The sequence below is a fragment of the Microchirus variegatus genome (assembly GCF_963457635.1).
Source record: "Microchirus variegatus genome assembly, chromosome: 10".
Classification (NCBI taxonomy): Eukaryota; Metazoa; Chordata; class Actinopteri; order Pleuronectiformes; family Soleidae; genus Microchirus; species Microchirus variegatus.
The window spans coordinates 10,561,705-10,588,843 of NC_139811.1; the positions used below are offsets into that span (position 1 = coordinate 10,561,705).

Sequence of the window (27,139 nt, forward strand, 5' to 3'; positions counted from 1 at the left end):
CCTTACAATATACTCTTCAATCTTTGAGTCCCTTTTTTGATAAAGCCAGAGAAGTCAATTTATGAACATAAACTGAATGTGCCTTCACATGTAAGGAGTTACGGGTTACAACTACAGTGATATGTGGTAAAGTGGAGTTGGGAACAACTTCTCCTTGGAAAAAAAATCCTCCTGCTACACTCACTGAATCTCTCACAGGGCTCAGAATTCACAGTTCAAAGGCTAAAAGTTCACAGTTCACAGTCGAAGTTTATCAAACCCCTTCCCCACCCCGTAACCCTGCGTGGCCCCTGCTTATGCTTGCGACTTTCCCCCTTATATTTTTCGTCATCACCATACTTTGATAACTCTGGGTGATAATCTGCAGCCAGCACCACTCAGACGGGTGTGGTCCTGCGGTTGGGGTCCTTGCTGTAGTCTTTAGTGAGCGTGCTGCTCTGGAGGAACTCCCTCTCCGAGTTGAGCAGCCCGCCCATGCCGCTGCCGGGTTTGGTGCCGGCGTTTCCCGGCTCGCGTGGGTTCAGCGTGTACATGGGCATCTCAGAGGCGGCGGGCCCCGTGTAGCCGCCCTTCCCCAGGGGTGAGGCGTCGCGGCTGGGGGCCTCGGAGGAGCGCACGCTGGAGCGGCGCCGGAAGCGGTAGCGGTAGGAGGGGATGCGGCTGAAAGCGGACTTCTTGATGAGCTCCGTGCGGGACTTGGCTCGCTGCTTGCGGTGTTTCTCGATGAACATGTGCACGGCGAGCACGCCCACCATCTCTGCCATGATGAAGGAGAGGGCGCCGAAGTAGAAAGACCAGCCGTAGGAGTACGACTTCTTGCTGTCGCTCTGACCCGGGTCGCCCGAGTTAGCCGAGATGTAAACAATAATTCCAATGATGTTACTCAAGCCTGGAAGAAAAGAAAAAGAAGCATAAAACAATGCGGAGATTGGCAGAGGCGATTCTAGAGTCTGTAGGGGCCCTAAGCAAAAATTCCCAGGGGGCCCTTCCAACCAGTGTTCATCACAATTATGTTATAAATAATCTGACACCAATGAAAAATGAATGAAATAACATGGAAAAACCTTGAAATTCAAAATTATGTGAAAATATAAATGTAAAGAACAATAAAATACTGTAAATAGCTTTTTAAAAACTATATAAACTTAGTAAAATAAATACATTACACTGTAAAGAACCCACATTATGAAACAATATAAATATATCGAACAATAAAATACTGTAAATAACTGAAAAAAAAACATATATAAACTGAGTAAAAAAGATATGCATTACACATATTTAATGCAAATAATATGATTGATATGCAAATAATCCTCTCAATTTTCCAACTTGCAGAGCCATAACTGTGTTAGCACGCTAACCTGTGCTAACACACAGGTTAATGTGAGGTGGGGCCCCTTTAGGTAGGCTTCCTACTGAGATGTCATTGCAAATCGCCCATGGTTGTTTAAGGGGGACGGGGAGACGGCTGGTCACTGCACATTTCAGTAAAAACAGCCCTCAGGCTCCAAGTGTCGGGGGGCCCCTATCGGCTCGGGGCCCCAAGCAGTTGCCTGCCTTGCCTGTTCACAAGCTGCACCTCTGGAGATTGGCGAGAATTAAGTGCGAGAGTGACTTAGAAAGCTTTCCACTCTGTGAATTTATTTTATTTAATGTTTTATTGTTGCTTTTATAATTATGTGAAGCACTTTTTAAGAAGTGCACACAAATTCAAAAAAGCTTATTAGTATTATATATGTGAAGCTTTTAGGCACGCCGCTGCTCCGAGCTACATTTTAACATCCATCCATTATCTATAGCACTTATCCTCCGAGTCGCCAATCCTCCATTTGATATTCTAAGAGAGGCCGGCTACGAGCTGCACAGTTTATCACGAGGCTGACGCACAGAGACAAACAACAGCTCAATCAAATACTCAACCTAACCAAGTGTTTGGGCCGAGGGAGGACGATGGAGAAAATGAATGGTTTGGCGTAAAAGAATTAGTGACATTAGTCTAATGGTGAGATCACAGTAACAAACTGACTCCTTTCTCAAGTGCTAGCACTAGCAAACAAACTACGGTGGCCTTCACAGACCAGAAAGGATCTCAGCTTCCTCATTGACTTTGCATAGTCAGGGCCGGCCCAAGCCTCCATGGGGCCCTAAGCAAAATTAGATTTCGGGGCCCTCTGTTACTGCCAATAATAATGATTATTGATCATTCACACATCTACTATACTAAAGCTAGGGTTCAAAATACACTCCTGTAATACAAAGATTTGACTTTTATATGTAAAAAACACAGCATTAAATAAAATAAACACATAAATATCAAACAAATACTTAAATAATAATGTAAATCAAGGTAATTAAAATGGTTTATAAATAAAATATAAAGTTCAATAATCACATCTGACAACTATGTAAAAACTGTGAAAAAGCTTTGGTAAAAATGGGGAGAAAAATTCTAAATAAACTACAGCAATCCAAACTTTTATTTTTTTTGTTAATTGCTCTTGGGGGCCCTCTTGTGGTCACGGGGCCCTAAGCAGCGGCTTAGTTGGCTTATGCCTTGGGCCGGCCCTGTGCATAGTAAACGTTAGCGAGAATGTGGCCAAAAACAGTTACTACACTCAAATTCAAAATACAGAGGTCTATTAGGACTGTTTTCTCTGCCATTGTGATTCTTTTACGGATTCAAAATGACCACGACTAATTTTGTGACCACGACTTGGATTGTGATTTGAGTCACAATAGTTTTGCCATATTTAAAAAATTTTTTTTAAAAAATAAAAATAAGTAGAAATACTTGGTAAACGTGATCTTACAGGGGCTCACTCAGACATTAAGAGATAAAATCTTTGAATATAGGAAGCCGGAAGGAGAATATTTCTCACACACACACAATTTCAGGAACATGTCTGCCCGTCAGTGCATGTCAGAAAAGCGACTGCAGAGTGTCAGAATAATGACAGGGAACGTGAATGAAACGCAGGGAAAGGTTATCAGATTATCAGAGCAGAGGAGTGACGGCAAGACGCGTGAATGAAATAAAGAAACACAGAGAGTGGGAGTGGAGTTTGATGGAAACACTGGAGAGAGCCTTTGCACACAGCTGGGCTCTCTTATTCCATATCATTAGTCCACAATACAGTGTTCATGCAGTGTGGTGGAACGCACAGAATGGGGACAATTAGCCAGCTGTAATTAACCAGAATCAGCTCCACACTATTGTGGTAAATAATTACCAATTTGGCTTCATAAATTTACGACAAATCCTAATGGGACCCTACACATCCCACTGAACAGCAATTAAAGCCTTTTGTGTATCAGGGGCTATAGAGCATAAGTGTGTGAGTGTGTGTGTGTGTGTATGAGAGACTGTAAGTGTCAGCGTCCGTGTGATGCATTATGTGTGTGTGTGTGGTATGTGTATGTGTGTGTGTGTGTGTTTGCACGCGCCGACAGGGAATCACAGTGCTCTGGCTGATTGATTAATCAGTCGCTGTGTTCAGTTTCCACGCTGCGGCTCCTCTGTGCGTTTGTGATGCTTCACGACGTCCTTCAGCAAATATTTGAGCGCCGCTCCACACACACTCACACACTCACAGTGCAGATTTCAAACTGTATTATATTACACCACTCTTCTATTCTACTTTTTTCCCCCAATTCTTCTTATTTTAACCATTTTATTATAATCTTAAAACTATTAATTTCTTTTACACCCTTTTTTTTTTAACAATTTGTTATTGATCGAATCCTTTATTTCCTCTTTCATCAATCTATTAAACTCTGAAGGTCTCCTCCGATTTCTTTGAAAGACACCCACATTTTTTTTTTTTACACAAGCAAGACGAAACACAACGAGACAACACTGACCCGCAGAGACGAAGAAGATCCCCGCGCTGAGGATGACGTTGTGTCGGCTCCGGTAAAACTCACTGGCGGCCACGCAGAGCCCGCCCAGGAACAGCAGACCCACGCTCATGATGGGGAAGATACTGGAGGCTCGCACAGCACCTGTGCACGCACACATAAAACACAAAAATAACACAAAATGACACATTGTTTAACGCCTGATTTATGTTTTGGGGCAAACATCTGCATATTCTGTGTGAAAATGTACAATATTGCCTCTAGCTGTACTGTATTAGATATAATCAAGAGATATAATCAAGAGAAACAACCTGTGTTATTGCCCTACTGTTAAAGGCGCCATATGTAAGAATGTGGCCAAAAAAAGGTTTCTACACTCAAATTCAGAACACAGAGGTTTTTTAGGCTTCGTTTTCTCCGCCATTGTAGCTCAGACGTAACTGGCAACCCGTGGTTGCTCAGCAGCTGAGACTCTACTGACTGCAATGATTGGTAGACGGCGGTAGGTGGCGCCACATGCCAAAACATGATTTCAAAACATAAAGATGATTTGCAGTCTGCAAAATATTTTTTTTAATGCAAATATTTTGTCTGTACTGTTGTTGTTGGTGAGTTCAGTTTGTTATATGAACATTATTCCTGAGTCTCTGTGACATATTAGGAGGATTTTATGGCCAGTTGCTTTAGATTATATAATGCACCTTTAAGCTTGACAGAAATATTGATTTTGATTTGATTTTGTGACATATCTAATGATATATAATTGTATATTTGAATGGTTAGTTTGTCTCTATATGTGGCCCTGCGAGGGACTGGCGAACTGTCCAGGATGTACCCCGTCTATCGCCCTATGTCAGCTGAGATAGGCACAGCACCCCCTGTGACCCTCCGGTGGAGGATAAAGCCTGGAAGGTAGATAATGGATTAATTGGTGGATGGGCCAGCCCTAAAAGCAAAAAATGAGGTTTATAATATGTTTTGAGTAGGGGTGGTAATCTTTAACCATGTCACGAGTTCCGATTTTTGGGGCTACGATTTGATTCAAAATCGATTTTCGATTCAAAATATTTGATTCATAATGATTTCTGCTTCAGGTGTGCAAAGGATGATTTACTCCAGTCTGCTTTGCAAGACTGAATGACAAATGGAGACATTAAAGTGTCTTTGACAGATTTATTAAGTTTTAAACATTTATCCATACTTAGATAGAATTGTAGGAACTGTTGCATTAAAAGCAATATCACATATTGCATAAGCAACAAAAAACAATAAAAATGACTCTTTATAAAAAAAAAAAATAGATTCCGGGACATTTTATATCAATTCTGAATCGTAGTAAATGAGAATCGCGATTCTTATGCGAATGGATTTTTTGGGCACACCCCTAGTTTTGAGTAAAAAAAGCTTCAGTTTGGTTTGCTGTGTAATAAGGTTCTGCATTTTAAGAAAGAATGTTTAAACTGTCATAAAACACTCAAAATGGACTCTTAATATTCTAGAATCCATGTAAATATAAATATGAATCAGTCTTACATGTTATATTTGTTACAGTGCTGCTGGAGGACAGAGATAAAACTGTGAAAAATGTGTCACACACACGCACACACACACGAGCCAGTGTGCTGCTGCATGCTTGACTGAGTCTGAATCCAGAACATGTTAAAGCATTCAGAGGCTTTGTGGAAGTGAGGGAGAGGGAGAGAGAGAGAGAGAGATGTAGAGCAAGAATATGGACAAATACCAGGACAGATGGAGAGCAGCACTGACACATATTGAGGCAAAAATAATAAGTATAACAGCAACTCAGTGAGTCTGCGGTTGGAGTGAAATCTTTGCCAGCACGACATATGTGCGTGTGCGTGATGTCACGGCATAACTGGGGGATGTTTACTTTTATTTACATATATATATATATATATATATATATATATATAATGTATAATGAGCTTATAATTGCAAATCTTTGCATTATGAGTGACAGTTGCTGTGACCAGTGACATGATGCGGTTGTCGAGAGTACAGGCTCCGCCCCTATGGCCCAAACCCCTGGGCTGTGTGTAATGCTGGTCACTGGGTTCCTGCCGCAATTGGCCGAGCAGCTCTGAGGTCGGGCGATCTCATTGGCTGCCTGTGGGGATGTTGTTCTGTGTTCAGTGGAGCAATGAAAAATAGAGGCACAAGCTAAACCTCTTTTTCTTTTACCGTTTTCTCATGCTGTCATTCTTTATTTACACAGGAAACCCCTTTATTTTTGCAGTTTAACCCTTCTTACTTCTGCCCTATTGTTTTTTTATGTATCTAGAAATACGACTGTCTTCCTCAGTGAGTTTAGGATTTTTTTTTTTTTTTACATATTTATTGTATTTGAGTTATATTACTTTCAATCTTTTGTAAATGTTTGTTTAATTTCGTTGTGCAATCTCCCGTTAATAAAGTTTCTGACCTGATCTGATTTTGTCTTGGGCTGAACAATTGATCAAAAAGTGGGCCAAAATGTGTGTCAAATTACCATTTTAGTTAAATCATTGTCCTGATCAACACACATCATATTCTCCAGAATCTTTGTTTGGCACAGGTCTGCACAAATATCACACATCAATTGTTTTAAATATGTTGAAATGAGAATGAAAGTGAGAATTATTATGTAAAAATCCGATCACAATCGTAATTTCAGTCAAAAATAATCCCAATTTGACATGTTTTCAACATTTTTCAGCCCTAATTTGTCCCATCATAGCACCTTTCTCTCGTTTTCCCCCCCGACACTTGGACATGTTTCTAATTTACTCTCCCCTTTAGGCCAGAGTCACACACTCTCTGCATCCACGTATGTGCAGAAGTCACACACTTTATTATTATACGCGACCACTTCACACGCTCCCTGCAGCACAACACTTCCCGGTCCAGTTGGTGGCGTGCGATAACCATGGAAACTTCACACACACATACACACGTACAACTCAGCTGTCAAAGAACAACAAGTATGCTAAAAATGAAGCCAATTTCCTGGGCGAGAAAATAAATGCAACTACTGGAATGTGACGTGAAGTATAAGCGTGTGGAAGGCATCAAAACTTACGCAGCAGATATTCGGCAGCATCCGCTTCGTAGTCGGCATCCTCCGGGAAGTGGTCGATCTTCTTACACACGCCTCTGAAAGTTCCTGCAGAGAATCGGAAGAATCCAGAAAACCACTTCAGTTCAGACTCTTATTGTCACACAGGCAATTATATCAGGCACTAAGAGTTCCTGTGTTATCAGGTTGTGTCTTTAACACAGAGGTTCGAATTAAATGTGTTATTGTTGGGCACAAAAATGAAGATAAGATGCAATTTGGAAGCACTTTCTCTTGTTATAAAAGCAGCAGCAGCAGCAGCAGCAGCCGCTTGTTGCGTGAGCTCGTTCGTTAGCAACAATAATAGTTTGGGTTTGATTAATTCGTCGGTTGACATCTTTGATTTGACAATCAATCACAAGCGCTTTGACGATCGCCGGGTCGCGAACGTCAAAGGGAAACTTCTTTGAGGATTACCGCATCGCATCACATTGGGAGAGAGGATGACATTCGGCGCAGACATGAATTTACATTAGAGGCAGAGAAAACAGCACAAACACACACACACACACACACACACACACACACAGAGAAACAAACCCACAGAGGGTGGGGGGGCGGCGTGGAGGGGTGACAGATGATGCAGGGCTGTAGCCTTCGGGCTATGTGCGAGAAACACTAATGAAAAGCCTTATCACACCCAGCACATACACACTCACACACACAGCACACACACACACTCTTGAATACAAAAATCACACAGCTACTAAAATACAGACATCAACAAGTATACACCGAGCTCATTAAACTGATACATGGACACTATCAATCATGAATGTAAGTAAAAGCCTTCAGCCCTCTGTATCTATATTGTTTATATCAGAGGACGTCAGTCGCTTTGTGTGTGTGTTTGTGTGTATGTGTGTGTTTGTGTGTGTGTTTGTGTAGTATTGACTCGGATGCAGTCTCCGACGAGCGCGCAGTGTGTCAGGCAGAGTGACTCATCCTCCTTTGTATGAGAACTCGCCATGCATGTGTGTTACAGTGTGTCTGTGTGTGTGTGTGTGTGTGTGTACACTGCATGTAGCTTCATTCCCACCCATCATTCAGTCCCATTCGCACTTGGTCAACATCACAGGGGGAATGAGGGGGTGTTGTTCCGGGGAAGAAATGCTGGTTGATAGAGGTTTGGAGGTAAAATGGCATGGACGTGGGGCGCGGGGCGTGGGGGGGGGGATTAGAGAGAAATGGACGGATAGAGACCGGTGATGAACAAATGAACGACTCCACCTAATTGCTTATTTGCATATGAAGAGGTTCTGTTCCAGTATCCACACTCAGAAAATCATTCATGCATTGATCCGGCTACAGCTCACGCAGTCGGGGGATTGTAAAGTAACCTCTCTCCGACTGAGACGCAGCAGATTGACAAAGGAAAAGCGCTCGTGCGGCACGGTCTTTGAGATCTTGATTGAAGTTACAGTATTGTTTTTTGTAACATCTACACGAGGAAACACTTTCAAATCGACAAATACACACAAGTATACGAGGAGGAGCGGAAACCCTGCGCACACTCTCAAATCTCTAACTCTACATACATCATCTCTATGGTGATAATATATATGTATGTATACAGTACATGAACATTTATATGTATATATATATATATGTACATGTAGTACTGTATACATACACATGTACATGTACACACATGTATACACACATATACACACATTTACATACATATATACATACACGCATACTCTCAAATATCGAACTCTAGATACATCATCTCTATGGTATATATGTATATATACATATATTTATAATATATATATATATATTATACATATATATGTACATGTACTGTATACATACACATGTACATGTACACGCATACATACATACATACATATATACACATATACATACATATGCATACATATACACACATATATACACATATACATACATACACATATGCATACATATACACACACATATATATACATATATATAAAAACGCAAACATATATACACACATATATATATATATACATATACACACACATGTATATATATATACATATATAAACACGCAATCATATATACACACATATATATATATATATATATATATATATATATATATATATATATATATATATATATATATATATATATATACATACATATACATATACACACACATATGTATATATATGTACACATACAAGAGAAAGAGAAAGAGGCAGAAAAACACATGCACACACTGTGTCCTTGAAGGATAACATTTGTCGTAGAGTCACCGAAAGTAACCGAGAGCTGTTCCTCTTGGATGCATAAAGATGTAAAGCATCAGCAGTCAGAGCTCTACCTTGTGTTTGCCAGCCGGGGAAATTTATTATCCATCCTGCCTTTTAAATGGACGGATTTGTATCGAACCTATCTGATTTATAGTACACCAAACAGCCTCACGCAATGACACAGAGAATAGCGGCGGCGAGATATATGGCTGCTTTTATTCCTCTCCTGGTGGCCTCAATCACAACTGAATAAACACAGTTTAAAGTGGACACACACACACACAGCCTGTGTACTGGGCTGTGCATTTCCTACAACCTCATGATATGATACGCATCATGGTGCAGAGGTCACAGTCTAATAGATATAGCAATACACTGTTGTTGTTGTTGTTTTTTTGAATAATGACCTTTAACAGCAAGGGCATTCAACGAGTTAAGCTCGGTTTGGAAAAGTGCAGTCGAGGTCTTGACGGTGCGCATACTGCAAAACGTTATATACCAGTGTACAGTAACCAATTTTTACTGTAACCCTTTGACACAGAGCGCATATCGCAGACAGCACGTTGCACGTCAAAGCCGACGTGTGGTTATTACGGTAATTTCACTCACTCTGTTGGCAGAGAGTTGTACATGTACAACACCTGTAGATGGTTTCCATTTTTTGGTCCGTTTGTGCACATTGAGATGGTCTTCGAGTACTACTACAGTGTCTGTTTTGTTTTTAAATAGAACTTAAATTGTCAATACACCATTTTAACACGCAGTAAATTGTAAATAACTGCCAGATATCGAAAGTTATTCTGGAAAAATGGGCCAAAGCACTTAGATGTTAAAGGGTTAACATCTTGGTATGTTTGCCGATATCCGAGGATACATTTTAAAGCCGATATCGTGCCAATAATATTGTACATCTCCAACCTTAGGTGATGTTTACGTCTCAAGCTAACCATCACAGCATTTGCTGCTGTATCTATTCACCACAACTCTTACGTACATGAGAATGCGCACATCGCACCGTTAGCGTCTTGAAAATAAAGACGGCAACGGTGTAAAAATAGACACACAACACTTCACACGATCGTTGATCCTTTATGCCGCACTACACCGTGGATTTCTAACCCCTGGGCCAAACGGCACAGCAGACACGTTCTCCCAGCAATGTCATCGACATGTGTGACCCTCAGTCGGCGAGCGAGAGCTGATGAGGAGGATCGACGCGAGGAGTTTATTTTCTGTGCCTCTCACACTGCAGAGAGTGAAGAGTGGGGGGGGGGGGGGGGGGGACTGATCATTACCTTCACATAAACCTGCCTGGTACCTCCGAGTGCAGAGGTTTTGGGCTCGCTCCACTGATCTCCGGATTTAATGACGACTGTGGATGGTTTAACACAGGAGCTGGCAGTGATGATGATGATGATGATGACGATGATGATGATGATGATGATGGTGGCGTGCACAGATGCAGCGGCTCCAGGCTTTCACCGCTCCACAATCAGGAGCGTTCCTGGCCGCACAACCGTCGCAGTGTGACACGTCAGCCGCTCGGCAACGGATACAGGAACTCGACAGAAGGTCACGAGTACAGCCGAGAGGATCGTCGGCTTCTCCTTCTCCTTTTGTAAAACGACGTTGGAACGCTCGTGGTGCTTCGCCAGAGGCAGAACAATAATAAAAAAAGACCCTTCCTATCCTGGCTGTGAATGTTTTTTTCCCCCCCGACTGTTCTTTTCACTCTGCTGATCTCAGGAAAGCAGAAGAGAAGCATCATAACCTGTAAAAACAAACTAATGCACAAATTATCCCCCTCTTAGCCATCAGAACCATTAAAGCTCACATAGAGTGGTCCTGTTGCACATATATGTTAGTTATGGAGGTCTACTTACATACATTAACTTATTTTTATGGTCAAAAACCTCCTAGTTGCTGTAAACAAGCCGATAGAAATCTCTCCTTACTGACGCTGTCCTCAGCCGCGATATTTCAGACTGAACTCTCACCCCCAGAAGACAGAGTGTCTTGTGATAGGCCAATACCCGGAAGTGACATAATCAGCATCCCCGCTTTCAGAAGCGCAGCTCCCCCCTCTGGAACGGTGGATGCACTGCTACTCATTATCAAAACATTGTTTTAACAGTGTTTAAAAATAGCTTCTTCACGACTCCCCGCCGCAGTCCCTTTAATGACTTTGACCCGGAGTCAGACCCAGAGTCAGAAGACACTGTCACTAGTGAAACACCTCCACAACGGACGTTATTCTTCTTCTGCGGTTCAATGTACGCAACCGGATGTGCCCGGACTAGTGCCCGGAGCAGGACGATCGGATGTTCAGGAGAAATGCTGGACCGGACCAGCTTTTTTCAGAGATCTCGCTGAGCCCGAGATTACAATAAAACACAGCGTTCTCAGCAGTGGCTGAAATGTTTGTTTCGAAATTTCATGGCTTCGTAAACAAGGTAATGATGCAGATACACACTAAAAACAGCGTTAATTGGAACTTCGGTCTAGGTCCGCTTTAACTTGTATAGAAATACAAAATCTATTGTTGGCAATTTTAGCGAACATATATAAGTTGCATACTAGGCCTTTATTAGTAATTATTAAGCGCTTATTAACACCGTATTCTACATAATATTATTCTACCTCTATTATTAAGGTTTTTTTTACATAAGGTGTTAATACGTGCTTAATAATAACTAATAAAGGGATAGTATGTGACTTATATGCATGTTAGTAAGCACCTAGTTAATGGTGAATATGTTCTCTAATATAAAGTGTTACAGTCTGATAAAATACAGCAGATTAATATTAACAAATGATACACAACATTGCTTAAAATAAATAACATTAAATTGAATAAATACATAACAATGACGCACTGACTGCTAATTTGAAGATCCACCAAAGGCCCATCATCACAAATGTCATTGTCTCGCACAATTCTACTCTATTCTAAACTGCATGAGAACATTTTTACTGAGGCTTTATCCTTTACCGAATGCTTCTCACACGAGCGACATGAACGATTGGACGGATCATATTTCCAATTTAACAAAAACGTGTCACGCAGAGGAACAAAAACAAGACCCGTGTGTTTTTAAAATGTTGGTATTTTTAACAAAAGGACTGACAGTCGGCTCGTCCTCTACAACAACAACAACAACAACCCCCATTTGTCATGTGCCCTAGAGTGGCGACCATGTGGAAGTTATGCTGAGTCAGTGTCATGGCAAACTCCATATCTTGTGTATTCTAATTTAAAAAAAAAACAAAAAAAAAACAGAGTTAGTTGTTTTTCAATGTCCTTTGTTACTTTGTCTGCCCTTATAAGTCATCCATGCTCATGTGACAGCTGGAATAAATACATAAATACATGTTTTTGTAGCAGGTGGAAAAGGAATTATAGAGGATTATTTTTTCTTAATTAGGATTTTCTAAAGATTTATAAACAAAACAAGGAGAAAAATATAAGATTGTCAGTCTTTTTTTCAGTTTTTTTGCAGACATTTTTGTGTTCACGTATGCTTCAGACATGTGGACGATGAAGTATAACACAGCATGCACTCAAACAACTATATAGTTTTCCACAAGCCCAGACTAAACTTTAAACTTTAGCCCTGACAACATTTCTCCATCTGATTCTAAATGACGGTGAACATTCCAGCGGGAATAACGTGGTGACGCAGCAATTGCCATTTTAAAAAAAAAAACAAAAAAAAAACAAGAGAGATGGAAAAAGAGAAAAAACAAGTCAGTGGAGCGTGAGGCACCGACATTAAAATGTCAATAAAATGCACTTGAGTGAATGGTAAAATGAAAGCCTTCAAAGTGCTTTACACATGGGCTTAGAATACTACATAATTAAAATAATTGCCTACACATCCCATGAAAGAAAACCTGTCTCATTCCTTAAGTAAACAGATCCCTCCCTAACAAGACCACATGTTAACATCACTCAGGTTTACTCCCTCCACCAGGAAGACGGCACTTTTGGCCACGTTTTTTCCCTGTTGCTTTGTCCGACTGTGACTCAGAAAATTAAAAGGACATATTTTAATTACATTTTCCCGTGGATGTAGGTTAAGGTGTAGCACGAGAAAGAGGTAATTAGATTTTTAGTGGTAATCCAGACCTGGGTATGGATTTGGGATTAAAAGAAAATGAAATAAAAGATTGTTAACCTTGTGAGTTATGGGAGTGCGTGTTGACACTGTGGGAAACAGAGTGGCTCTGGCAGAGATTTGCACTCTCTCTCTCTCCTGTTTCTCATATTTCATTGCTCTAATAATCAATTGCATTTGGCAATTATTCACCCAAATCTCTCCAAACGGTTTCTTCATTGATATCCGTCATTAAGATGCAACAGAAACAGTAGATGTGCAAAACGACCGATGAAAATCACGCGGTTTAGCTAAATTCAATGCAAAATTATAATAAAATAACATCATTTGCTGGGAGGATATTATCCTTATAGTCCCAATACTGCCCTGCCTGATCAGACACAGTTTAAAAATATCATTATAGATATAATATGTAAAGTTTCTGCATCAAAATGTCTAAAAACGACACAATTAATGTTAGAAATTCTCTCGAGCAGATCACCTACACGAGCCAAAAATGCTTCCAGGACTCTTTAAATCCATGAAAAGCTGTATTTCTATTCAAGGTAACGAGCCATTTTATTTTAGTCGCCTTTTAATGACGCCGTCTGCTTCACCTGTCTCCGCTATAAAAAAGGTGCTGAAGATTTCGTGGCAAAACAACTTTCCCATGATCCCACGCTGCTTCCCATCCCCACGTGTCTTTTTGTTATCGTTTTGATTGAGAGACATTTGTGGCATAAATCACAGAGTCAGTCTAATTACCTTCAAATTAAAGAATACACACGACTTCAGATGACATAATCCTAACACTGATCATAACCATAACCTAAACCTAACCTGTCTAACTTTAAAACATGTTTTTGCCTTAAAATAGAGTCATTTACATTGATTTTTGTCCCCATAAGAAAGACAAGTCCCTATAAAGTGACTGTGTAAACAGATTCAGGTCCCCACAACATAAGGAATACCAGGTACACACACACACACACACAAGGAAGCAGAACCATAGCAAATATTTGTGCACACACACAACATGACCGTCTATGAACACACATTTGACTAACAAAGGTCAGTGTGGCCCGAGGGTAGCTGCAACCACAGCTGCAGAAAGGCATTATGGGACACGGCCAGTGGTGATGGTGCACGTCTAGTGCACGAATGTCTGTGTGTGTGTGTGTGTGTGTGCCTGTATGTTTTATCTCATGTGTCAGGGGGTTTATTTATTATTTCTCCCGCTGAGCAGAGTACGTTGCTGCAACTGTCACTTGTGTACACACCGTGTATGGGCACACAACAAAAACCTGTTGTTGTGAGCTCAGAAAATAATAATCATAATAATATATTAACTGGCACTGTCACGCACAAATATAGAGAATTACATTACTTCATACACACACACTTTCTCTTTTGAGTTCAACTGGTAAATCACAGGTTAATGCTACGCTATGCAAACTAAAAGATGAAAATATTTGACTAGACAAAAATAGTGCCCAAATCAAGGTTATAAAGTACACAAACACAAACACAAACATGTTTTTGAACATGGCCCTATTTATGTAATGAGGTGGTCATCAGATACTGGCCGTTTGTCCTTGTACACACACGCACGCACACACACTCTACAGCAGAGTAAACATGGAGACATTTTTTTGGGCAGACTGGGGATCGAGAGGTCACATAACGTGTGGTTGATACAAATGGGAATAATACAAAACATATAAATAAATAGTGTCCTTTGCATGTTAACCAGAATAATTTAACCTTGTTCTAAATTCTGGATACAAACTATTACAAACTACCAAACCACCACACAAGAGTGTGCTGTAAAAGGATCCAACTGAAGAAGGTGTGGGTCAAAATATGGAATTGGTGATATATCATCATCCTTTCTAGTACAATAATTGATACAAATGTTGATATTTTAAAGGGGACATATTATGCAAAATCAACTTTTTAATCATTTAAATCCTTATTTATTTGGGACTCTGGAGGCCCTATCAGTCGGCAAAGTGTGAAAAATATGACTCACTCACTTCCGCGCTCATTGGGGCGTCACAATGCGCTAAATTCATGGAACTGTTGTCTCGAGAATGCTGGCTAGGGCAACGGCATCCGAAAACCGGAAGTCCGCAAAGTCCACACAAAGTTCTATTCTTGGCTACACAATGCAGCACAGAGTTCTCAGAGGATTTATCTGTCCAGTGGATACATGTTATATATGACTGAAAATGATCACTTTTCCAAATGCTAACTGCTGTTAGCTCCCTGTAGCCTCAGTGGCTGATGTCATTACCTGTCCCTTAAGTTTTTTTTTTTTTTTTTTTTTAAAAGAGATACTACTAAACAGAGCGTTCTGAACAGGGCTGTTTTGGCAGGGTGATTGAACTGCTGTGGTGCTTCATCCTTATGGTAATTTGACCAAAGAATGTCACAGACATGTTCATTAGGACACCAGGGAACTAGGTTAACTTGGAGAAATAGGGTATCATATGTCCCCTTTAATAAATAAAATGAGGTGAGATGCAATACATAGAATTTATGCACTTTGTATGCATATTGTTGTCTTCAGTTAAGACAGATATCGTGAGGTATCGCTACGTGATCGTCTCGCAATATATCAACGATCAAAGAATCGATGTATCGTGATTATTATTGGTACCGTGATTCCCACCCCGTGTGCTCCAGTTCATCCTAAAACTATATGGAAAACCTCAAAGCAAGGACAGACACATGGAGAAAGGATCACTCTGATTGTTTTGTGTTGTTAAATTTAGACAAACACAGAGGTAATTTCAGGCTTTGCAACAAACGACCACTGCTGCAGTGTTTGTGGTGAAGCCTGCAGCCTCGTTCCCAGGTGAGCCCGGGCGCAATCAGATGGTGTGTGTGTCTGTGTGTGTGTGTGTGTGTGTGTGTGTGTGTGTATGAGCGAGGTGTGTCTCCACACAAACACATGCACATGCACTCAGAATATAGAGGGGTTTCGTCAACTAGAAAACCGAAAAAGGGGGAGTGAGCATGGGATCAGAGAGGAAGTTGAAAAGCAGAGCAAATTGGACTGCTTGTTTCCTCAGAGCGCCTCTGACAGCTCAGTGAGGGTGACTGTGCCTCCACTCCCTCTCCCTCTCTCTCTTATTACCTCGTTCCAGGCGATGGAAAGAGAAGACGAAAGAGAGAAGGGAAAAAAGGGAAAGAGAGAACGAGAGAGAGGCTGGTTTCCACGGTGATGGCTGATGAAAGAAAACCAGACAGGTTTTGCTTGGTTGAACAACTGTCCTTCTTTCTCTTTCTCTCTCCCCTTTCTCAGTCTGTTCTTCCTTAAAAACCACCCATGTTTTATTCTTTCCAGCTTCCTCCAAAACATCTGTCTGTTCCTGTTTTAAATCCTCTCATCAGCCTTCCTTTCCTTTTTCCACGCTATGCATAGTTGTAGACACGACATGGCCCAAAGTAAGTGGACAAAACCATGTCCACATCAGCCTTTACGTGTCTGGATACCAGATTAAATGTGGGAAACCATCCCAGAGTGTCCTGAAATTAGAAATCAAAGAGAATTTTGTTTACTGATTTTTATTTTTCAAATGACTCTGCTTGTTCAGTTTTTCACATTTTACTTAAAAGGTTTTACTTGCATTGCGATTTCCTGTTTTATTTTGTAATTTCTGGTTTTACTTCCTGTGTTTGTCCTGTTTTCCCCACTTACACAATTCCTCTCGTTATTAGATCCTCAATATTAATACAACAAAGGTTCAATATATATTGATATACTGTTAATACATTATTGCTATTGTTTACAATTTTCTGTCCATAAAGAATTTCAAAACCACAATTTATACATTTACAGATGTATAGTCATAATTATTGATATTGACTGATTAGAAAATGTTGCATCGTAATTCATGTTTTTGGTCATGTCATTCAATCCTGTGTGCTACCTCCAGTTTTGATTCCTCGTACTAATTTGTCTGCTCCTGCCTTGTTTATTAAATTTAAACGTTTGCATTTCCTTGTTTAAACTTCCCGTCACAATTCTTGTTAAGTTTGGACTTTAATATTCTTCATTGCATTTGTCCTGGGGCTTGCATTTAGGGCTTGCAACAACAAAAACAAGACCATACCTCCAGAACATTCTCCTTCTATACTTAATACTGAAACAGTAGAGCTTTTTAACCCCACACTTTGATTTCCCAATTTCCACAAGCAAAAGATTGCCTATCTCCACTCAAATCACACCCCTCTTAAGCCCAATTTATACTCCTGCGTGAAGTGCCCTACGTCGGTTACGGAGACCCCTCTACGTCGTCAGAGAGCCTCTCTGTCGTCTCCGGGTGCATGAAATATTTTTTAAGTGTCCGTCACACCGTCAAGGGACAATGGAGACGGCAAGACGATTGGTCCTCAGGACAGGCCGAGATAACGCTGCTCTGTGCCGGCCACAGTGTGCACCGAGCGTCCACAGAGGCGGAGCTGATCACCGCCAATAACGTCGCTACCAAACTATAAATACGTCATATCTTAATACACAAACCACATGTTTAGACTCTAAATGGCCAATTTCTCGCCTCAAATTATCTTCAAACTGCGTTCCGGGACACAGAAAAATATTTACTTCAGGTGAGAAATGGCCACTGTTTCAATGTTATTCCGCTGCAACAACAACAACAGTCTTTCTCTCTCGGACGCCATTGCTCACTGTAGCCAGAAGCACAACAACCTTGAGTAGCGACCCCTACTGATCGGGAGCGAAACTGCAGTGCGTATCCGGCACCACGAGAGAACTATGAAGGCTCGAGGGGTCTCCATGGTTACACAGTTGGAGAAGTTTAATGTGGCCTTAAGATCAGGTCAAACATTCTTTCCCTTTTGTTTTATCTAGTTACATTTCATCTCCTACGCTCCTTCTATTCAATTTTAACTTGGCTGAGTGTTCCTCAGTTCCGTCTATGATGTACTGCACACCCTCCCTCCTACTGAAGCCTGGATTTCAGATTCTGCTCCGACCTGTGCACACCTCTTCCTCTTTCATCACTGTCGTCCCAGCACAGGCCCCAGTAAAACACGGTTCATCCTTCGCTAATGCTTAGTCTTTCCGTCTTTTCCCGTTACCTCCTTCTCAAGTTTCCATTCATCCCTTGCACATTATCCTCCCTCGTCTGTGTCTCCTTGTTAGCGGGGAACCGTTCACACCCCACACACGGTGACTATAAAGGATGATTTTTTTTTCCTTCTTACTTCCTTCCTTGTCTTCAACCATAACCTCCTACACAGAACTATCACGACTCTTCCCTCTGAAGAACATGAAAAACATCGTCGGAACTGAGGAACGCACTTAGCAGCACGCCTTAGTTTTACTGGAGGATGTTCGCCAGACTATCTGTGTTCATTTGTTGTTTTTACACTTTGGATTTTGATCAGATTTAACAAACAAGACGACATGTCTTAATTATCAAGCATGGTGCTTGACGATGGACTAGACTAGAGTCAAGCTTGCTCTTTCCTAACAGTCTTTGTGCTAAGCTACGCCAGCTGGTCATTAATGCCTTAAACGCAGAAAAAGCTGTACAATAGATTCAGTACAAAAATTTAAGAATAACCCAACTCATTAATGTCTCTCTTCCTTTAGTCAAACCTTCACATATCATCCCTTAAAAGTCTGATTTTAGTCAGGCTAAGGCAAAAATTCAGTTTTCTTAATGTCATGTTAACACATTAGTCTGAATCAAGATAGTCTTAGTCGGACTAACATGCCTGGATACTGCGATTCTTAGTCTAATTACTCTTGCATGTATAAGCTTAGTCGGACTTGAGTGATGCACCAACATTTTCTCCCCAGTCTTTGAGCCGGAAGTAGAAGGAGACGATGTATAAGTACTGCAGTACTGTTGCCAATAGCTATGGAGAAGACCCACTATTGGACTTTTCATGACTATCATGTACAGCAGCTATGAAACCTACAGAACCACAGCACGATCCATCTCACCGCCCATCTCGCCGTTTGCGTAAAAAGGTCAACTGGAAACAGATTAAATATGCACTAATTTATAGGTAAACTTGGACTCGCCTGTCTTAGTCCGACTAAGGCTTTAGCTTGATTAAACTGTGCATGTTAACGTACCGAGTGAGTTACTCCTCCACTCTCTCTCTAACCCGCTCTATCTTTACCTCAGTGCTGATCTGTCAGCAGATTGTTTTTTTTTTTTTTTTATCCCTGACACGGTCAAACACCCCACATCTTTAATTAATGCCTATCTCTCTATGCAGTGACCTCATTTTTCAAGCTGTCCTTCATTCCCTAGCCCAAGCTGCGCATTTATTCATTCTTTCTTTCCCTCTGCAGCCACCTGGGGAACATTTTGGTCCCCATCTGTGTTTAAAATGCTCTTCTCTCTATTACCAGGTGATCATTTAGATCCCCGGCATGGTTCCTCACTCCCTAGAGATTCAGCCTAAAAACCGAGGACAAACGCAGCTCATCCATCACTTTCCACCCGCTGCCGTTCGCTCTCCACCACTGTTCCATTCATGCACCTTCTTTCTGGTGCCTCCTCATTCATGCTCCGTTTCCATCCTCTCGCCGACTCCCTCCCTTCCCATGCTTCTCTCCTCATTTCCTGGATTTCTCGTGCTCATTTATCACAAAGGGGCACTTAACCCTCCAGTACACCTGCAGAGACACAAACACTCACTGCAGGCAACAAATTTCAGCCTGACCACACACAAAGTGTCAGTAAGCAGAGGCTCACGCTAACGCCATGGTACAAAAAAAAACCCTATTACACTACACACATAGACCATAATTACACATGGAAATAACATGGTATTTGTATCTACATCCATCACCTTGATTTGATCACAGTGATTAGTAATATGCCTTATAAGAAGTTTCAATAGAATATTTAATGTTGAGGTTCCTTCTTATTTTTTGGCGTATTACTAATAGTACCAAAATAGTACCGCCCCTAATCACTCCATTTTTCTGTACCCATTCCTTGGGGGTATCGGCGTCTGCTGATAGGGCAACAGAAAAGCATTACTCCCTTGCTCACGGTGTTTCTTCAACACACACAGTCTACTCTCATACAACGCTGGACGTCCTGTTGAACCACAAAAGGCCAAAAATGGTTACTATATTCAGATTCAAAATACAGAGGTCTCTTAGGTTACGTTTTCTGACGTAACTGGCAACCCGTGGTTGCTCGGCAGCTGAGACTCTACTGACTGCAATGATTGGTAGATGGCGGTAGGTGGCGCCACATGCCAAAACATGATTTCAAAACATAAACATGATTTGCAGTATGCAAATGATTTTTTTTAATGCAAATATTTTGTCTGTACTGTTGTTGTTGGTGAGTTCAGTTTGTTATATGAACATTATTCCTGAGTCTCTGTGACATATTAGGAGGATTTTATGGCCAGTTGCTTTAGATTTATTACATAATGCACCTTAAATGTACAGTCTATGATTCCTTCTGAGGAACTGTAGCCATGTTTGGCTAGGGTTTTTCTGCTGGGCTCTGTTTACACACTCACAGCTGCATCTGCAGTATGTATGACATACGGTTTTCACCGATCAGATGGTACACAGTGTATTTCAGAGAGTGATGGCAGACTTTGACTAATCAAAGAGCGTGAGATTTCATACTGACTGTTCCACCACACCTTCTGCACTCCGCATACAAGTCCTTGTCCTTGTGTTGAAGTACCAACAAAACATCCTATGCTGTAAGAAATACACACACACAACAGTCTAAAAGAGTTGGACAATGATGCAACAAAACATGTGTCAGCTACAGCTGAGTGTTTCAGCGATAGAGTTGAGATCACAGTTGCAGGTATCTGGCTTTATGAGCCATAGCAATGTTTAAAGATTTTCTAGAATAATAAATTCATTTAGTTAATAATCCATTCAAAAAGAATACCGTTGTGCTAAAATTCACTATTTTGTTTTATATTCTGGAGTATACCTAGGGCAACGAAGACTTTAATCTTTCGTAAGGAAAGACCAAGTAATTGTTGGTGAGTCTGCACTGGATCTTTATATAAATCTTAGGTTAGTTAGAGCTATTCTATGTGCAGGGAAAGAACACTGCAGTTAGTACTGTTAATTTGTGTTTTTGGTACACTTTAAGATACTGAATCATTCGTGAATAAAGCTGGAGATGTTTCACCTGTGGGAGGTGAGAGGTGAAAGTGCAACTGCCTACTGCTGACATCAACTGTATTATGTTAAATAATGGAATAAAACTCTTGTGCGGAACCTCTATCGCCCCCTGTGGACTTCTGAGTAATGACCAAAACACTGCAGTCGCTGACCTAGTTTTTCACCACTCACATGCACAGATACAGAGAGAAAAAAACAGAATTTGTGACAAGCCAAAATTGTGGTTGTGATAAAAAACTGTGTGATGTTGTCTTGCTTTACTCACGCCGTGTGCTTCTTCTGACTTGCCTGACACAGTCATGTGGAGCTGTACAGTTTTACGTTTAAAAGTTAGGATGATTTTCAAGGCTCTCCCCATATTTTCATGACATAAACTGCACCACTGGAGGACGTGCTGCATGTTGTGCACGCAGCACAGTACAGTATGCATGACTGCGCTGAATCTACTGTACGAACGCTGCATACATGATGTTTCTCTAACCCCCCTCCCTCCCTCCCTCCCTCCACACACTTTCCTTTTCTCATTCTATCTCTCCTTCACTCCGTCTCTGATGTTGAACAGAGCGCGAGTCACATGTGCGCCAGTCGGAGACATCCATTTGCCGTCAGTTTATAAGGCGTTTATGAATTATGAAACTGTGACAAGCAGGGACTGGGAATGAGTGAAGTGGGGATAACATGGGCGGAATGAGCAAAGACATAAATGGTAACGTACTCCCTCCAGCTGAGTTGTTGTTGTGTGTGTGTGTGTGTGTGTGTGTGTGTGTGTGAGAGACAAAGTGAGGTTATGTTTTTGTGTCACATATGTGTGTGTGTGTGTGTCTGTCCATTGACATTGTGCTGACATTGTGTTAACTCGGTGTACGGCTCCCACAGCTGTTCTTATGTGGTGGCTTGGGAATATCCTCAAATTTATCAATTTATTCATTCAGTTATGTGTGCGCGCGTGTGTGTATAATGTGTAAATGTGTGTTTAAACGCAGCCTTATACCTGATGCACCATCTGTCCCTGTAATAGCCTCTGATGCCCTTCAGAGTGAGATGGTTATGTGTGGCTGCATCAGACACAAACATACATGCACACTAAAGACGTGTAGAGGTCCACTCGCTCTCATATGTGGAGACTTTTCAGTCTTGCGTGACGTGAAGCACGCTGACCACACTGATGCCTCGTATCCACGTCGGTCTGTATTTGTATATAAGTTGAAAAGGCCGCGTGTACTTTGAGTAACAGGAAGTCAGCATTAAATCGAATTCTCGAGTAGAAAATCTTCGGCTGTTTGGGATTGCCGACTGTCAAGCTGTGAAGCCTTATTTTGAAGGGCTGCAACCACCGATTCCTTTCATAATGGATTCATCTGTCGCTTATTTTCTCGATGAATCGAATACTTGCTTGGTCAGAAAATGTGAAAAATGTTGACCAGTGTTTCTCAAACCTGGAAATTATGATGTTCTCAAATGTCTTCCTTTGTCCACAAACCAAAAGGATTCTGTTTGAATGATTTCTTTGTTATATGGAGCAAAGAAACCAGAAAATATTCACGTTTAAGAAGCTGAACTAGCTTCTATTAATTCAGCTGACAATTCATTTAGTAATCGAGTACTCTAATAATCAGTTCAAGATTACCCTGATATCACCTACATTCATTTATGAGAATAAATCAATGTGAATGTGTTTAAAGGTGCATTATGTAATAAATCTAAAGCAACTGGCCATAAAATCCTCCTAATATGTCACAGAGACTCAGGAATAATGTTCATATAACAAACTGAACTCACCAACAACAACAGTACAGACAAAATATTTGCATTGAAAAATATATTTTGCAGACTGCAAATCATGTTTATGTTTTGAAATCATGTTTTGGCATGTGCTGCACCTACCGCCGTCTACCAATCATTGCAGTCAGTAGAGTCTCAGCTGCCGAGCAACCACCGGTTGCCAGTTACATCTGAAAACGAAACCTAAAAGATCTCTGTATTTTGAATTTGAATGTAGTAACTGTTTTTGGCCACATTCTTACATATGGTACATTTAAACCTCAGTTTTATAAGAATATCAGGTGGTGTTGTTGAGCTATGCAGTGAAATATTCTCCCATGGCTGCAGTGTATATACATCCGTGCTTCATTAGCATCTCTTTCATCTTTACAGAAATGCTTTTCCAATAAAACAGAGTCCATAATTTATGGAAAATGAACAAAAACTTTGTGGAGTTTATGCTTCTTTGTTGTCTTGTATGGGTGGACAGTAGTTGCTTACCAGTGTACTTGGCCTTGTTTAGCACAACAACATTAGCAGGTGAAAAACTGCTACCTCGAAATCTGTCTCACACACTCTTAGAAATAAGGGTTGCAAAAGGGTCCTTCTAAAAGGGCTGAGGTTCTACCACGATTTACTTCTGAAAAAAGAAAGGGATTTTCAAGGGTTCTTGGTGGAACCATCCAAAAGGGTTCCAGGTGTAACCTTTATAAAAAGGTTCTACCTGGAGCCAAAAAGGGTTCTCCCATGAGGACAAGCCAAAGAGCCTTATATGGTTCTACTTAGCACTTTTATTTCTAAGAGTGTAAGATCAGTTAACCATGCATGCCAGAAATACACCTGGGTTTGGATCAGAGCGGCTAAACACTCAACAGGTGCTGCATGTGGTCACTGCATGAGTCCAGCTGCCGCGGTCAGTAAATAGCTTGTTATGAGCTCTCTAGCTGTGTTGCTTCACTGGCTGCAGCCAACAATTACACACATATGTCAACCAAACATTTTTTGCTCTAAAAAAACCCGACTGAATCTGCAGCTTTAGCTCGATAGACAGATGGTAGTTGTGTCGCTGTAAACAGATTTTGGTTGTTTACAGTGTCAGCGGCTTCTAATATGGGATCCAGCTTCCGAGCGATTTGTAACACTCGCAGTGCAAAGAAAACCAAATATCAACAAACTTCTGCGGGTTTCCCCTTTGTGTTGAAACTCCCACTGGTATAAAAAGAAAAAAAACACATTTTAAAAATAAGATCCCACAGAGACGACAACAAGAATTATGATTTAAGATAAACACACAAATAGCTGCCAACAAACTAGGGATAGTGTCTATATATTGTATACAATACTGATATAACAAGCTTGAAGCATTGACCGTGATCATTCATCACAGATGACATTATTAAAACACTAATGCTGATCAAAATAAACAGTCTGTTACACGTTTCTATGGATTTAAAGGAAGCTGGAAACATTTAGGCAAGTGTAAATACACTACTCAAAATTATAGCCTTGATGATTGAATGCAGAAAGTTACGTATTATATCTTTAAAGGTGCAGTATGTCTTTTTTGTTGATATCATTCTGCCTCTGTTTGGTCCTTTTCAACAGAAACAATGGAACATAATGTTACATCTACGTCTGACAAGGGATCACAGACAAATAATCTTGTTGTGTGGCCCCAGCTTTAGGGAGCACTTGTGTGTAGAGTGTAGAGTGCAGGAGTGGGGCGAGGGTAAGAAGCATTTATCCCGTAAAACAACTGCTAAACGACCGCGTTGAGCCCAATGACACTGCTGATAGGTTTGATCAGGCTTGTGTGAACTCAACTTTATTAGTATTCGTTAAAAGTTACAAACAAATTACAGTTTCTTTCTAACACATCCAACACACCATATTGTCAGTGGCAACTGTGCAGCAGTCACTTGCATAAATTGACAGTTCTCTTCACACGTCCCTGGTTGTCAAATGAGTGTCTGATCACAGCACCGCCCAGGTTGCTTCACACTGGGTTGTCTTTACTGGCTCCCTAACAACGAGACGGCAAGGCGGCTTCAAACCCCCTCCCCCCACTCCCCCAAACACCCACAACCCAAATTCCTAACAGTGCTTCGTGTGCCACATCCAGGTACTTGTTAGTGGTGCACCTGGCAGACTAATAACACTGCCAGCTGCCTGCGTTTGTGCCTGTTAGTGTTTTATTTGTACCTTCAGCCATGCGGCAATATCACGACAGCCGAACGAGAGCAGGGAAACTATTTGATTCTATTCCGGAGCCGAGGAAGAGTGAATTCAAGCAAGGGCCGCTTCTTAAGAACTGAGTTATGGGGATTATGAGATGCTGTCACGCACACACACACACACACACACACACACACACACACACACACACACACACACACACACACACACACACACACACACACACACACACACACACACACACACACACACACACACACACACATATTCAGAGCCTAGCAAAGCTCCTCCGGTCTTAGATACTCAAGATACAACCAACCAATTTCAATTAGATGTAATACAATCAGTAGATCACAAAGGCTGTAACACATGATTGTTTTAATACATGCCGCATACCTGAGCCATGGTATTTAATTTTGTCATGTGGTAATGCATAATATGGGTCGAGTAGTGGTTAGCACTCTTGCCTTTGCAGCAAGGGCCTTTTCTGCATGGAGTTTGCATGATCTCTCCATCATGGTGTGTGCGTGGGTTTGCTCCCACAGTCCAAAAACATGCACATTTGGGGATTATAGGCAAATTGGATGTGTATGTCGTATGTGTGAGTGGATGGTTGTGGCCCTGTGATGGACTGGCGACCTGTCCAGGTTGTACCCCAACCTTTCGCCCTATGTCAGCTGTGGGATTTGCACCAGTGACCCTCATATGGAGGATAAAGCAGATTCAAGATGGACGGATGGACTGCACAACCCTAGTTAAGAAGACATGGTTTTAAGTTAGGGTTAGGCATTTGGGGTTAGGGGATGCATTATGTCCTCAGAACTATAGAGGGACAAGTGTGTGTGTGTGTGTGTGTGTGTGTGTGTGTGTGTGTGTGTGTGTAGGCAGTGACAGAGACGCATGTGATCATATTGGCAAAAGACATAGAAAAACCGGCAGCCAGCCACACACACACACACACTCACACACACACTGAGAAAGTCATGATGGTGCCCGCGTGCACACGCATGCATGCATCAACACGGACAGACAGCTGTTTTAAAGACACACGCACACGCACACGCACACACAGAGAGAGAGAGGGTCGGTCAGACTGATCACGTACCTTCCAGACAGCAGGTTCGCCAGAGGCCGGAGTGCGTCATCACCTCCTCGTTCTTGCGGCTCGTGTCGTTGTCGCCGCTGCTCTTCACGCGACAGACCCCGCGCGAGTACAGCCAGTAGTCGGTACCCACGGCGATGGTCATAAGGCTGAAGGCGGCGAACGCGCCCACCGTCGTCACGAGCATCTGGACGCCGCGGTCACACATCAGCATCTTCATAAAGGCGGCTCCTGTTTGTCAGTCTCTTCTTCCTCTGTTTTTTTCTTCTTCTTCTTCTTCTTCTTACACCTCCTTCTCTTCTTTAGATTCGGTCGTTAATTTCCTTTAAATCCCACGAGATTTGGAGAGTCAGGGGGTGAGCTCCATGAGATGAGCACTCCACAAATATTTAGGGGTCTATTATTAAAAACATATGAAAAAAAAACCCCGTCAAAGATGGAGGGATTTATGAGCAGCCACAGATGAAGTACTTGGCTGCCTTGTTCGTTGAGTTGACACGAGGCTCGTGGCAAAGGGCGGGAAGGTGGGGGGGCGGCGGCACGTCACTTTCTCGCGCATCAAAAACCGGTTTTCACCACCACCACCCTCGTGCACAC

At 41.5% G+C, this 27,139-nt stretch overlaps 1 protein-coding gene across 1 annotated transcript; it reads right to left on the minus strand.

Moving 5' to 3' along the window:
- Window positions 1-377: 377 nt before the first annotated feature.
- On the minus strand, window positions 378-26,762 carry cacng3b (calcium channel, voltage-dependent, gamma subunit 3b; the record flags this gene model as incomplete). Its single annotated transcript, XM_083896866.1, has 4 exons — window positions 378-889; window positions 3,865-4,005; window positions 6,941-7,024; window positions 26,546-26,762. The coding sequence occupies 4 exons, from the start codon at window positions 26,760-26,762 to the stop codon at window positions 378-380; spliced, it is 954 nt and encodes a 317-aa protein (XP_083752992.1).
- Window positions 26,763-27,139: the final 377 nt, after the last annotated feature.